This window comes from Cnephaeus nilssonii (assembly GCF_951640355.1).
Source record: "Cnephaeus nilssonii genome assembly, chromosome: 12".
In the NCBI taxonomy this organism is placed as follows: domain Eukaryota; kingdom Metazoa; phylum Chordata; class Mammalia; order Chiroptera; family Vespertilionidae; genus Cnephaeus; species Cnephaeus nilssonii.
Genome location: NC_137083.1, coordinates 67,312,739 through 67,329,119, shown reverse-complemented (window position 1 = coordinate 67,329,119; position 16,381 = coordinate 67,312,739). Strand labels below are relative to the sequence as shown.

At 37.6% G+C, this 16,381-nt stretch overlaps 1 protein-coding gene across 3 annotated transcripts in view; it reads right to left on the bottom strand.

Annotated features, from left to right (window-relative positions):
* Positions 1 to 16,381, bottom strand: part of CADPS2 (calcium dependent secretion activator 2) — a 484,731-nt gene that overhangs the window by 159,352 nt on the left and 308,998 nt on the right. For all 3 annotated transcript variants that reach the window (XR_013814316.1, XM_079786439.1, XM_079786438.1), the window contains exons 9-10: positions 11,668 to 11,734; positions 564 to 672 (exon numbers count right to left, since the gene is read on the bottom strand). Coding sequence is in view for 2 of the 3 variants with exons in the window: in XM_079786439.1 (XP_079642565.1) it covers positions 564 to 672; positions 11,668 to 11,734 (176 nt within the window). In the remaining variant the exon portion in view is untranslated. The remainder of the gene's footprint in view (positions 1 to 563; positions 673 to 11,667; positions 11,735 to 16,381) is intronic.

Below are 16,381 nucleotides of genomic sequence, written 5' to 3'. Positions count from 1 at the left end.
TAAAATATATTTTAAAAAAAAGAAGTTTAAGTAAACATTGATGCTATTTCTCATCTAATTTTTCTGTTAACAGTAACTTTCACATATTTCATACTTGTACTAAGACAGAGATTTTCAACTGGTGTGCTGCAGGAATGTTTAAAACATGCAATACCTGACTACTGAGTCAAGGGCACACTGACCTCTTTCCCCTTAGACTGGAACATAAAAACATGACAACAGCCAACACAACAGCAGCCATCCCGTGGGAAGCACATCTACTTTTTTTTTTGGTCAGAATGGCCAAAAAATTTTTTTTAGTGCGCCACAGAATTTTAGTAAGTAGTTTATGTGAGATGAAAAAGATTGAAAAATCTCTGTACAAAGATAACAGAGATGATGAGTATGGCTACAGTGAAGTAGCCCTCAAAAAGATACAGTTTGCTTTTCATAAAGCCTGTTCAGGAATATAAGCGAAATATGCACCCCAGTCATTGAGTGGATATTGTAGAACAGAGACGGGATGTTTATGAGAACTTGATGAATACGTGAATGGCTGGGAAAGTGATTCAACTCAGAATTACCTGGGTGGGGATCTGTATAATCCACGGTGTATCCTTCAAGCTGCATTAGTTCTTGCGGCTCAGACTTTTTTTCTCTATAGCTGCACATAGCAAAGGTGTACTGGCTAACCTGAACGAGAAAGAAGTTTGCAGATTGGTTGCATGAAATTTGTCTTTTAGATGTTTCTGACTCTTTGCCCAAATAGAACAGAACATGATATTCCTATAAAGTATTAAATGTTAGCGCGTTTCAAAACCGAGCTCCCAGAGGAAGGCGCCTTTCGTCTGTCAGCTTGCAGTTGTACCTTCCACGCCGTGGCCCGGCATTTCCAAGTCAGTGAGCCACTAGTCAGGATTCTGGGATGCTAATAGGAGCATCATAAAAAAGTATTCATGTTAAAAACAAGTGTGGAATCACTGGGTTAAACAAAGATAAGCAGGCTTCTTTCACCACAGGTTTTATGTTCTTTAATAAGCTAACCTACGCCGTGACTCTCTAGGAGTGAGATATATTAGGAGCATTCGCAAACTTCTATGATAATGGGACCTCATTTTCAAGTGTACTTCCTTCAAAACTTTTAAGTGAAAAAGATCTCAATAGAAGTTGGGAATTTACAGACCCGCCTACCAAACCCACAGGAAGGTCTGGCGTGCAGTAAGTGTTAGGTAGCAGTGACCTGGCAGGGCCGAGACCTGCTCTTTCTCTTCATTCTGCTGCTCCGGTCAACTGGCTTCCGGCTATGCTGCCTGGCGGAGGTAGACCGTGCTGTGGGCAGCTCTGCACACCTCCCTGACTGCTCCAGCTGGGCTCACAGGCCCTATATGGACCAGCCACGGCAGCCAAGAGGGGACAAAAGTACCAGTGTTAGCTCTGTTTGGGTCAAGAGCTCACATGCTACAATAGGCAGGCCCTTAGAAGCCCCCTCTCCTCCCCTCCCCCCCCCCCAAAGATAGGGGAGGTGCTGTTTCCCAGCAGGAGAAAAGAATGTTGGTGGATCAGTAAAATCTAAACTGCAAAATACCCTACAACACAGGATTCCACGGAAAACAGCTTGGTTATTGTGAATCATATCTCTTTCCACTTTGAAACATGACATGAAACTAAGGAAACATAAGACCATCTCTCAACAGACATTACTTCAGGAGGACTCCGAAGACCTAATTATAACAGAAGAAGCGATGGCATGGAGTACAGTAGAATTTAGGAACTGTCCTTATTAAAGGACATCATGAAGAAAGTAAAAAGGCAAACACTGAGGTTACCAGAGAAGAGAGCATTCTGCAGCATACACTCCTGCCTGAGTTTCCAGCCTCTGGGCTGGCCTGTCTGGAGAGTCCTGACTGATGCCTGACTATTTACTGTGCATTCCCTTTGGTCCAGCAAATCATCTAAAACCATATCCCGAGGAGACAAATGGACAAGTATTCAAAGACTAGAGGCCCAATGCACGAAGATTCGTGCAAGAATGGGCCTTCCTTCCCCTGGCTGCGGGCACCGCTTTTGCTCTGCCCAGAGCCACCTTTCCGCTCCAGCTGGGAGCCGCCTTTCTGCCTTCCCACGCTGCCCAGAGGCCTGGAGCAGCTGGGGTGGTGCGGAACGCCTGCGTCATCGCCATGGAGACAACGCAAGCGTCCCGCCCCGCCCGTTCCGCACCTATGTATGAAAATTAAGCCACCATCTTTGTTGCATTAATTTGCATACTCACTCCTGATTGGCTGGTGGGTATTGCGAAGGTACGGTCAATTAGCATGTTACTCTTTTATTAGTGTAGATGCTTGTGCACTGTGTTCATTGCAACCTTGAATATAAGAAACGCCAACAGTGGTTCAAATACCTTATGGCAGGACCACACAGTATAATGCTCCATAGCCATTAAAAAGATATGACAGATTTTATTTTTCTGGACATGAAACTATTTCTAAGATATCTTATAAGATAAAGAGCAGGTTAAAAACAAAAATACAGAGTGTAATTTCACAGTAAACACTATACATACACATAAATAGAAAGGATATATATAAAATATTAATAATGATTATTATTGGATGGAGACATTATAGGTTATTATAAATTACTAGAGGCCTGGTGCATGAATTCGTGGGTCCCTTGGCCTGGCTAGCGATCGGGGCTGATGGGGGTGGCGTGGGTGGAGGGCTGGCCAGCCAGCTGGGGGGAGGGACCACGGGAGGTTGGCCAGCCACAGGAGGTTGGCTGTGGGAGTGCACTAACCACCAGGGGCAGCTCCTGCGTTGAGCATGTGCCCCCTGGTGGTCAGTGTGCATCACAGCAACTGGTTGACCGGTCGTTTGGTCGTTTAGGCTTTTATATATTTAGATTTTTTCAGTGTTTTGAGTTTTTTCCCCGAAGATTATGAATTATTTTAATTTACAAAAAGTACAGCTATTTCCAATTTGAAAAACAAACAAACAAATCCTTGTTTGGAAAGAGTGAGGCCAATAACTTGAGACACTTGTGGTTCCTGCTACTCTGAAGGTTTTCTTTTATTTTTTCACCTCACAGACTGTCGATGAACTTACTTTTCACCTGTCTATGCCTAAGGCTTGCAGATGAAACCCAGTGGTTCACACAGTGGTTTGTTATTAAAGAAGGCTTCAGTTTTCTTGTGAAAAAAGGTCTGATTGTGGGGTTTTTCTTGTGTTGAACAGTAAACAATAACATCGCATTCTATTACTTATTCTAAAAAAAAAAATCATTCTCTTACTTAAGAACAGTAACTTAGTCCAAAGTCCCACTATTCTTCCATAAAGTGGTTTAATGCAGTGTTATCTTTAAATAGGATCAGATACTTCAAACATAAACAGAAGTACAATAATATTCTAACATGTATATATCCCTCACCCATTTTTTTGAATCATAACTTTTTGTGTACTTATAATCTTTAAGTTGTTTTTTTTTAAATGTTTTATTGATTATTTTAGAAAGAGAAGAGGGGAGAGGGGGAGAGAGAGAGAGAGAGAAACATCGATATGAGAAACAGCTATGGCCTCCTATAAGCACCCTGACTAGGGATTGAACCCGAAACCTGTGTATCTGCCCTGACGGGGAATCAAGCCATGATCTCCTGGTTCATAGGTCAACACTCAACCACTGAGCCATGGCCAGCTGGACTGGTTAAGGAAGTTTCAATTTCACTATTATTTTTCTTCAGATGAGGTAGTTTGAGTGATTTGGTTTGTTCAAAGAGAGAAACAGGAGAAAAAAATACCTGGGTGTTTAGCATAAGATGAGCTAATGACAGCTATTTTCAGAGAAAGGGCTGCCTGTCTTTCCTATGCTATTCTTTCTGTCTGGTACCTCTGTTCTCTGGTTTATTGACTTAAACAACAGAAACTTATGGTCTTGTAGTTCTGAAGGCTGGAAGTTTAAAATCAAAGTTTCTGCAGGCTTGGTTCCTTCTGATAACTAGGGAGAATCTGTTCCGTGTCCCTCTCCTGGCATCCAGTGGTTTGCTGACAATTTGGGGCATTCCTCGGCTTGTAGAGCATCATCTCCACCTCTGAATCCATCTCCCCTGGCATTCTCCCTGCACATGTCTGTGCCCCAATTCCCTCTGTTTATGAGAGACCAGCCAGGCTGGACTAGTGGCCCGGGTTTCGTACCTTAATCACACCTACAACAACACGATTTTCTAATAAGCTTACATTCTGAGGTATCATTCTGAGGTACTGGGAGGTGGGGGACTTCAACATAAGAGGGTTTTACTTTTTAGTCTAGTTTTGTAGATTTAAAAAATATATATATTTATTCAATAAAGTCCATTTCCCAGTTATAAATTGATTTTTGATGAATAGGTTTTAAAAAATTTTATGACATTTCCTTTCTTTTCTATTTAAACCTAATTGTTTAGTGGCATCTTCCTTATGCTTTGTTTTCACTCTTCCTTTGTGCTTTTCCTTCAATTTTTTGATTCTATAGCCTGTTGTCTCTTTTATTTCTTTATTTCATCCTTTCTTTTCTCTTGCTCTCTACCTTTGACTGCAAATGATATATGGCTATACTATATTTTTAATATTTGTTGGGTCACTTAAAAAATGCTTACTATAAGTGTTGGCAGTGGAAATGGGGTCCTTTCACATTTCTGGGCACCCATACATGGGAGAAGGAGGTTTAGTGGTAAGATTTATTGGGGTTGAAATAAATGGCTGCACCCAGGTGAATTTTGTAGCCTTTTTTTATGAACTGAAGAGAAGCATGATAGTGTGATGAAGATGATTTTGAAGCATAATACTTATTTCCTAAGAATAAAATTCCAACTCAGCCCGTGTTGCTCAGTGGTTGAGCGTCAACGTATGAACCAGGAGGTCGTAGTTCAATTCTGGTCAGGGCACATGCCCGGGTTGCGGGCTCTCTCATCATTAATGTTTCTATCTCTCTCTCCCTCTCCCTTCCTCTCTGAAATTAATAAAAATATGTTAAAAAAAGAATAAAATTCCATTGGGGGAGAGTCATGGAAGTAAGAATTCATGGAGAAAAAGCAAATAATTTTGAATTTGCAATGGCTATAGGTGAACATAAAACCACAACAATGTCTAGGTTCCACTGGGCATTTTTATGATTGATTTAATACTTTTATTGTCGAACTTGCATCCATTGCAACTATTTAAATTTATTAAAATTTTACAAAGACCTATAATTGTACACAATTATTTTAAGGGACATATTAGCAAAATAGTTTAAATGCTGACGTGAGTGCTCTTTCCTATCTGGTGTTTTCGGAGGACACGTCTGGTCCTTTCTAGTTATCCTTTAGAGATACGGAATTACGCCTTCATTGATTACTAGCCAGAATGGTAAATAGCTGACTTTAGTTTCACGTGCACTTACTATTTTCATATCTTCCTCTGTGTTTTTGTGGGTATTTCCCTCTCTTTCTTATTCATTCATTCAACAAATATTTACTGAGCATCTACAGTGATATTTTCTAGGCCTTGAGGCTATAACAGTATCATCTGCATCAGAATCAGAAACAACAACGAAAACAATAGAAAGGAAAAGAATTAATCTCACAAAGTGAGAATGGAGAAGACTGAATTACAAATAAAGGGATATATAAAATAATTTTTCGGTGGCGAGTTGTTCTGAAGAAAAATAAAGCACAGTAAAGAGAATCACACTGAAGGGGGTCTATTTCAATAGAAAAGGGCTCTCTGAAGACAACCATAGTAAGGAATTTCAATATAACAGATTTAACAAAAGAGTCTGCTCTTTCAAACGCAGGTACCACTTTCATTCTCTTCTACCCTCCCCACCCCAGTTACTTATCTGCATTCTTTCAACTTATCTTTGGCAAGACCTCTGTACTTCATTTTGATTTTCTGTGACACAGAGACAACAGTAACGTACGTTACCAGGTTTGAGAGAATTAGAGATAACGGACATGGAGCACCTAGCACAATGCTTGCCTACTATGCAGTAGTCTCCCAATAAGTCAAACCTAGTTGTCAGGGGACCATTCTTTTCTCACCCTATTCTCTGTGTCTTCCAAGAGTCATTTCCTTTTGGGTTAGGAATGCAGTTTGTTGCTGTAACACAGTGAAGGCACTACTGATTTGGGGAGTGAACTGATGGTCTGGCCATATGCTTTTTCGCTGTGAATGACCTGGGGACTGGTTTCTTTCATGCCTTGGCTTTCTGTCTCCCAGCTTCACTTGGTTCTCTCCCTTTCTCTTTCTCCACACTCATCGTTTGTCTCTTTACATGAAGAACACAGTGACTATGTTGTGGAAGATACTTGTTGAATGAATACATAGATGAAAAAGAAACGGAGGGAGAAAGAAGTAGGGAAGCCGCTAAATGTAGTTTTCTATGTTACCCCCTCTATTTTTAATGGAGATGATCTTGAATATATATTTCAATGTATATATTTAAATTATTGTTCTCTCAAAAAATAATTGATCTCTAAAGCTCTTTATATAAATCATGTTCATATATTATCATGCATTAAAGAATCTACACTTGACAGGTGTAACCCACCAAAAATGCTAAAAATTTGCTTGCTATTTAAGATCTAGCCTTAAAAATTCTATGTCAAAGGCTCCTTGTCTTTTTACATGCAGTGTAAAAATGCTTACATCAATGCTGCCTTTTCTTTATATACCAGTAACTTAAACACAAGGTCCAGTTGCTGTGTTATGCTCCAGGTTTAAGTATGGTACTTTGAACTAGCTTTAAATAATACAATTGTTTCTTAACATATGATGGATAAAATTGTAAGTCCAATTTCAAGATCTTTAGAGGTACTCCATAAGAAACCCCCAAACAAAAAACCAGTAGCTTTAGAGGAATCACCTACTTTCTGAAGCCATGTTGATTTAAATGATAAAGTATTAAATACTCATTTTATTTCATTCTTCTTTTAATATTGTTAATTTTAACATCTCAAAAGTCACCAGACAGACCCCGAATCCGTCACAGATACCTGGGCCTCGAGTTTAATGAAGAGTGCAGCTGGAAGAGGAACAAAACACCAACGACTAGCAAAGCTGTCACTGGCAATTAAGAAATCCGACCCCGGACACAACTGAACACGTGCAGTTTGGCTTTCAAGTACGTTGGTTCCAGAAGCAACTACCTATTTCCAGAAAATGGTGCTGCCTTTTGTGCTTCTTTGGATTCCTCTAGTGTCTCCAATGACTTTCACTTGTGGCCTTCTCTTTTGCAAGGTCATGCCAAATCACATTCCTGAGGCAAAGCCCACACCCAGTCTGCAGGGCCAACTCAAGCGAACCATCGCAACAGTGCTAAAACCTTGCAGCTACCCCTTGGCAGGCAGTATCCAGATGAAGGGTAATGTGGAGAAGTTACACTCTGAAAAAAATGTCAACATCGGTTGGCACTAACAGCTAAACGAAGCTGCTGAAAGACAAAACAACAGGGACCAGGTGGTCACCCTGCCCACTGTGCTCCTAGCTGGAGGCAGTCTGTGGCCCTCCCTCTGCCCCATAACCACATGCCAGGGAGTGAAAGAGTAACAGGTGGTCTGACCTCTTCTGATCTAGTATTTGTTTTCTCCTCTAAGCTTTCTAGTATATTACTGAACAAAGCTTATATAATATACTACATTGCAATGAAAAATCCTTTCAGCAAAAGACAGAGCAATGATGTATACTCAATGTCCTTAACCCAATCCACTCTTAACAACTCCAAAAATAATGGATTTGTTGAGAATTGGGGGATTTAAACTGACTTAAATCTGAGGGCAGCAGCGTTAAATCAGGTTCTGACATCACGACCTATGACAGGTCACTGTAACTGAAGGTGCTCAGGTCCCATGAGGTGTCTGCACCTGGTCTGGGCAAGCTCCCATTTTGTTTTCAATTGCCAACCTGTTCAACACCTGCCCATGTCCACATGGCTAAGGGCTAACTATGAGTTTTTAGAGACCACAGCATTCAGGTTAGTAGGCTCTATTCCTGCTGCAGGGATCATGTTAACAGCTGGCAGCTTAGCAACTGCCACCATCTAATTTCAGTAAAGATTAAGGCTTAAAAATCCTTAGCTGGAAACGCTCCTGGCAGAGGCCAAAGGTACTAGTAGAATTTCTTTTTTTTTTTTAAATCTCATAGCTTAATTTAATCAAAGAAAATGAATATATCTTCAAGAGCATGATGGATTTAGGAGAACTATATACTTATTGTCTTGACTGAATGGCATAAAAAGACTTAGCAATCAGTGTATATAAATTAGAAAGAGAAAAGGCAGTCTTTTAAAAACACTGTTCAGAGCTATTCAGATATATTCATTTATTTAACAAATACTTAGTTTCTACTCATAGTAGCTTATAAGAAAGACAATGTCCTTAGTTTCATGGAGCATATATTCTAGGAAAGGTTAAAGAGATAATAAAAAATAAATATGGAAGTAAAAAATAATTTTGATTAGAGATAAATGCTCTGAGAAATATAATGTGATAGGAGTGAGTTGAGGGGTGATCTAGATTGGGAGGACAGAAGATGCCCATTTGAAGTGGCATGTGACCTGATCCCTAAAATGGGAAGGCAGAATGAGCCACCATGAAGAAAATGAAAGCCAGCTAGCCAAGCTTCAACTGGGTTAAACACCACCAACAACAACCAACAACAGGGGACTTAATTCAAAGGCATATTTGCATAGAAATCACATTTAAAAAGCACACCCATATTATACATTTAGTTGAGGTATCTTTGGAGAACAGGGCTGATGACTTGGAGGTGCTAAACTCCAATTATTGGCATTTATCTGGGCGCAGAATAGTACAAGTTAAAGGTGCTGCTCAGCAACAGGGAGGGATCCAGCAAAGAGGAAACTAGGGGCCAGAATATGCAGGACCTTCTCTAGATGATGGTCAGGGGTATTCTAAGCGTAAGGGGAAGTCATGGAAGGATTTAAGCAGCAACTTGGCAAAATAAGAGTTATGTTCAAGTAGATTATTCTGGCAATGAAAAGATTGTAAGGCGAATGGCAGAAAGTGGAAGCAGAGAGAACTTGGGAGTCCATGTGAAGAATGTAGGGGTCCCATTGTATGGGAGAGCATATTTGCCAATGATACATCAGATTAAGGGTTAATTTCCAAAATATATACCGTATTTTCCGGTGTATAAGACAACTGGGCATATAAGATTTTCCTGGGTTAAAAAGTTGTCTTATACTCCGGAAAATACGGTAGTCCAATATATCTAATCCATTATATCTAATCCCATCAATATAGTCCAATATACCGTATTTTCCGGCATATAAAACGACTTTTTAACCCAGGAAAATCTTATACGCCCAGTCGTCTAATATGCCGGAAAGTACGGTAAATAACTCATAAAACTTAACAAAAGGAAGACAAACAGTCCAATTTAAAAATGGGCAGAGGACCTGAGTAGACATTTCTCCAAAGAGGATAAACAACCCCCCAGGACTGATCTAATAAAGCCTAATTTTCATATTAAAGCCTAATTTTCATATCAAAGCCTATTTTTCATATTAAAGCAATCAGTATATTAAAAATGCTTTCGCCTGTTGTCACTTAACCAATCTCCAATAAATATACGTCGCAATTGAGCTCCTTGGTATTTACCCAAAGGAGTTGAAAACTTATATACACACAAAAAAATCTGCACATGGATGTTTAAAGTAACTTTATTCATAATTGCTAAAACTTGGAAACAACCAAGATGTCCTTTAGTAGTTGAATAGATAAATAAACTGTGGTTCAATCCAATGGAGTATTATTCAATGCTTTTAAAAAGTGAGCTTTTAAGCCATGGAAAAAACTTAAATGCATATTACTAAGGGAAAGAACTCAATCTGAAAAGTCTACATACTGACTCCAACGATATGACATTCTAGAAAAGGCAAACTATGGAGACAATAGAAAAGACCAGTGGTTGCCCGGTGAAGAAGAATGCACAGGCAGAGCAAAGAAGACTTGTAGGGCAGTGGAAACCTCTGCATGGTATTATAATGATGGATACGTGTCATTTTACATTTATCCAAATATACATAATGCACAACACAAAGAGTAAATCGTAGTGTAAACTATGGACTTAGGACGATCATGGATGTGTCAATGTCAGTTCATCCTTGGTAATGAATGTATCAAGTGATGTTGATAATAGGAGAGACTATGCATGTGTGGGGGCAGGAGTTATATGGGAAATCTCTGTACCTTTCTCTCAATTTTTAACCTAAAGGTGCTCTTAAAAATTAAGTCTTACATAAAAAAGGAAAAAATTTAAAAAAAAAAGAGTTACTTGTAAAACTCTATGCTTATTAAGAATCAGCTGGGTATGTTTATGCCAGTAACATAAGGTATTGAAATTATGGAGTTAAGTTTCTAAATAAATGTATGAAATATGAGTATGAAAAAGAAGCTGCTGTTTCTATGAAAAATCAGTTGAATGCTTTAGAAAGACTTGATAAAGACAAGTCACCAACACAAACTTGTCAAATTAGATGTGAGCAAGATATCTATAGCTGGGAATAAAATCAAAATGTTCAATCAAAATGTTATCACACAAGAAGAAGTTACATTTTAGCCATTAAAAATAAAAGACTGGCTGTTTGCAATGTAGATAAAACTACTTTGGACTAATTTTTTTTTTCATGAAATTTCTATGCCATATGGCAAATAATTTATTTAGCAATTGATAGGTGGACATATTGCTAGAAGATAGCAAATGACAATTTTCCTTCCTTGGCATTTCATCATATCATTCTGATTTAGATCATTTAAGCTTGCTTAATGTGTGGGTAGGAATCAATTAGTTTTGTGTTAAGTTTTATGTTAAGAATTTAAAAAATGAGTTTTTTTTTAATGTATTCCCATTGGAAATAAAATACCTGAGGCTTATCATAGAATAAAATGACTACTACTTAGAAAGTTATTCTTTAATGTAAATTTAACTTATTGAATATATTCTATGAGCAAATGTTATCCATGATTCAAAAAGAACAAAACATAAATCCACAAAACCAAAGTGTCAGCCAAACTGTATATTCTAGTAATGGTCTACATTCAGAATCCTATCACAAACAACCTACCAGTCAAGTGATTTAAAGACATAACTATGTGAGTAAGTGACATATATGGCACATCTGTATAAAATGAGTGCTTTTATGTATGTTTACCTTTAAAATATCAGAATGATACACTGGTACTCAAGGTATCATTTGATAATCCAGAAGACCTTCCAAATCTTTTCAGGGGATCTATGAGGTCAAAACTATTTTTATAATATTCAGGCATCCTCTGCCTTTTTCACAGCTATTCTCTCATGAGTGTACAATGGAGTTTTCCAGAGGCTAAATTTGACCCAATATTCAACAGATCGAATGTAGGAGCTGATATAAAAATCCAGCTGCTTTCTATTAAAGCAGACACTAAGGAGATGTACAAAAGTATGAAGGCCACTCGTGTCACTAAATAGTTTGGTTTGGAAAATAGCTGCTGTATATAAAAATGTAATTTGTGTTAGCTAGTCATGAACTTACTACTTTTATTTTAAAATAAATACTTAAACTTTATTTCAATTTTAATTTTTAATACAGTGAATATTGGTAGATATAACCCACAAAAAGAAAAGTTTGAGAGCTACTCTCTTAGAGCAATTAAGTAACAGGAAGAAATTCACTAACCTGAACAAGAACAAAGTAACGTTTTTTCCATCTTTTCCAAACCTTCTGTCCCAGGGCATACAGATACCTGGTAAGAAAAACAAACAAGCAAAGCGTATTTCATATGTGTAATCATATTCCTCCCACCCATTTTTATCCTTGAGACCTGCCTGCTAAAGCCAAAGTCTAGTTAATTTGGAATCTGAGACATACGCAGCTTTGGTATTACAAAATGACTGAGCTTATTCTAGGTTCCTGAAAGGCAACTGATTTATGTAGTTTACCAATTTGTTAGTTCACACCACAAATTGAATGAAGTTGGAGTTAGAAAGGATAATCAGGGAACCAGTAGGAACTTTATTCTTATACATACTTCTCAGGATAAGAATAGAGTACTAAATGTTTCAGCTGTCAGTGTGGCCTATGAAGACCCAGGGTGAAGGGAAGGGTCATTGTCCAGCAGGGTGACCCAGAAATGTGCCTGCACCAATCTCAGCATCCATGTCCTCAACTACCAAATGAAAGGATGGGAGTTGCCGATTTCTAAGGTCTGGGTCAGCCCCATAATTTGGGGGTTTACCTGATTTACAGGATCACCTTGCTGCAAATTTCCCTAACTACGAAATTCTGATAACAATGAAGGTGACATGGTGTAATTTAACATAGTTTCAATCAAGGCTTTTGTTTAACTCTGCAATGCTATTAGCAATGTGAATTAAAATGATTAAAGTAGTCAATCATTTGAAAATAGAACTTATGTTCTTACTGAATATACAGATGTAAGCTTAAGTATCAAGGAAAAAGAAGAAATTAAAAATTAATCAAGGGAGAGCATGTCATGGAGAGCTATTTTAAAATTATACCACAAAACTCCACACACACCTCCTATAAAACTAGAAAACATTGTTAGAAGTTTAAAATACGACAAATAGAAGCTTAATTTTTAAATTAAAGTAAGCTTTTTCAATATTTCATCACAATCTCTTTTTCTGGAGTGATGGTTTAACATTGTAGATGCTGTTCAAATGAACTCAATTTATAGACAGAAGATCACTGCAGCTAATAGTTTATTTAAGGGCTTAGAGTCTCTAGATTTCCACAATTTTTAGAACTGAGATCGTGACTTCAACTTTTAGTTTCTGTCTTGTGAAGAGAATTCTCTCGTGCAAAACAAAGCAAACATACTGCTATCCCCTTTTTGCAACATAATAGGGGCTTTTGGCTAAGGTGTGTTGAAATGGACAGGCACTCGCATTCACTGTTAGCACAGTGCAACAGGAGATCACCTTTCCGCAGGCTAGCGTGGCAATATGTAGGCACAGCCCCAGCCTTTCATCCTGGAATTTATTAGGGAAATAATTAGTATGCTACATGGATACACAGAATAGTGTTGTTCACGTTACTGAAAACACCACAACTTAAGTGTCCAACAGTAAGTGAGTCATTTAAGAAAAATGACATATGCATAGAAATACCACACTGCCACTGAGATTATGTTTTTGATAAAATTAGCAACATAAAGACTATCTCACCGTAGAATGCTATGTGAAAAGAGCAGATTCAAAACTACAAGTGTAGGTAATGATTTGGAATTCGTAAAACATATATATGAAAGAAATACTTGAAAATATTAGTAATAGTTATCTTTGAGTGGTAGGATTTCAGATGATTCAAGTTTCCTTCTTTAGTCTCTGTATTTTATAAATTTTGAGAACCAAACACACAAACAAGGATGAAGTTATTAAAAGTCAAAATAAAAACGAGGCTCCTGCACTGGAAAGCATCCCCCACGCTGCCCAAATCAATTAGATATTTTCTTCCAGACGCATCAGCTAGCCGAAGTGCTTGGCAAACTTGTATTTGGCTCTCACAATATCCTTAATACTGTATCATCTGCGCTTGTGCATGTAATGGGAACTCAGTTACCGACGGAGACAACTTCCGCTCCTATTCTCACCTGCTCACTCTGGTCTCCTGAGGTCCCTGGAAGTCCTTGGCCCCACCTTTGCTCTACCCTCTGATTTCTTTCCTGTGAGTCTGGTGAAAGGTGTTGAGCTGCTCTCTTTCTGTCTTTCCTGTGTAATCCCCCGCTGCTTAAATGCACATACCCAACCTCTTGCTACAGGGTTAACAGCAATGACCTTGGGAGCTACATACTGTGGACACAACAGATGCCCTCTATAAAAGTGCAGTAGCAAGATGTGCACCAAATAGCTGCCTCGGAGCCACAGAGGGTCATTTGGAATGACCTTTGCCTGTGACCACAGCCTGTTTCTCAGCTCCTTCAAAGCATCTCACTTAGCATGTTGCGGGCAACTGGGTCATACATAAGTGAAAGTGAATATTGATACGCAGGCCATCAACACCACAAGCAAGTCAAGGGTAAGCCTTGCTGACAGTGAAGGTACTGCAGAAGGAATAATACTGTCAGCTGCAACATCATTCAAAATGATGGCTCAACAAATCTGGAATGAAAATGGATGGTTTTTCTGAAGACACGAAGCAGAGAGGTGGGTGGATGCATAAATGTGCACACTAGAAGATGTTCCAAGGTAGAATAAAAGACAGCTTGAGACTGGAAGCAAGGTAAGCATTTGAATGTTGGGCTTTGGGGTATTTTGGGCTGTGGAACTATAAAAAAGAGCTCAACTGAACATAAACAGAAGTCATAATTGACCAAATGTATCTAGAAAGTAACAGGTCAAAAGAGTTTTAGTCTCCGCATAAGGAAGGAAATTACATTCAATAAAGATTAACTGCATAAAGGAAATGTTAGTTTCTGTCCTTTAGTTTTCATATTAGCCAGACAAAAATTTAATGTACAGCAAATGGAGTGAATAAAATATATCAGAAAAGACAACTATACTGAATAAAAACACATCAAATTTTAGTGTTTTAACTAACTTGATGAATTCTGGGATTAGGTACCAAGTACCACTGTTTAGCTGTGTGTTTTCCCCACACTGGTATCAAAGCAGATTCTTGGCATAATAGACACATTTATAATTGAGCGAAGGATAAAGAAAAAAGATGTTCATTAATATTGTTTAAGAGCAAAATCTCAAAACCATCAAAGAATCAAACAGTAAGAAATGATAAGGCTGTCATGAAAAGTGATGCCAAAAAAGAATGATATGGAAGAATTATTATGTTAAGTTAAAAAAAAAAGCAGTTGCATGAGCTTATAGTATATGTATGGAAAAATACCTCAAAAGATGTAGCAAAATAACACAAAATATAAAAAATAATACAAAATAATTTGGCTGGTGAGATTAAATATAAATTTCATATTCATTATGCCTTTTTACATTTCCACATTTCTACATTGAGCATGTCTTCCAATTTTTTTAAAACTAACGTTTACTGGTATAGTTTACATGAAGTAAAATTCACCCATTTTAGGTTTATAATTTGATGAGTCATGTGATCACCACTACAATGAGCTTTCAGAACATTTCCATCCCTCAAAGGTTGCTTCATGCCCTTTTATGATCAATCTCCTACTCAGATTTCTTACCTTTCAGTTTTCTATTTTCCAGAATCTCATATAAGTAGAATTATAGTTTGTAGCCTTTTGTGTCTTGCCTTCTTTCACTTAATATAAAGCTTCTGAGATTCATTCATGTTGTGTTCTGTATCAGGAGTCCCTATTTATTGCCGAATATTATATTTCATTGCATGAATTTACTTCAATGTATTCATCCATTCACCTACTGGCTATCAGAAATAAAGTTGCTATAAACAATCATGTACAGGTCTTTGTGTGGGCACATGTTTTCATTTCTCCCAAGTAAATATCGAGGAGTAGGACTGTTGAGTTAAATTGAAAATTGTATGTTTAACTTTCTAAAAAACTGCCAAATTGTTTTCCAAAGTGGCTGTAAAATGTTGCAGTCCTAGTAGCAATGTGGAAGAATATATCCTATTTTATAATCAGAAAAATTACAATTATTAAGGATTTGGGGAATGTAGTCATTAAGGCTCCATAAAGAATATTTGTGGTCTGACTAAGTTGAATACCTATAGACCAAAGATAAGGATTTTTGTCCTTTATCTTGAGCACCATAGAGGACTCATAAGCTTTAATGGTTAAATGGGTTTTCCTGTTTTCAAGGCTATTCTCAAGTTCTGGAATCTGGAGCAGTTTAAATTCTCTGTAGGTGAGTGGTCTCATCAGCTTTGGGAAGGCTGAAGTGTGGAGGGTAAGGGAAAAGGAGCCAGAATCACTTAAAATGTGTTTGCAATCTGATAATCCATTCATTAGAAAGCATCTGTAAAGAAATCAAAATACTCCCCCCCCATCCTATCTTTATGACTAGCATTGCTGTTGAATCACAGTTCTTTTGTTTGTTTGCTTTTTAAAAATGTTCAATGCTAGGTCACAAATTATCTCTTTTATAGATAAAAATCCAATAAGATTTTTTATTTCAGAAAAAATCCACAAAGTTACATTTAACAGACTATGTTCTACTCGGCAATAGATTCTGTTCATTACACATACATAGTGATGTACCAGTACTCTTAATTACTGAAAAATGAGTTGTTCTATACAGAGACTGTGTATCTATCTATAACAAATTTTTAAAGAATTTGTATACAATATGTTGACTTGACTTCAAATAGTCATAAAATATAATTTGATCTTTCTTTAATGATTTAGAAATGACTATAACATCTCAGGGACATTATTATGAACATCAATTATAAGTACATACTTCCATAAAAGGAGACATGA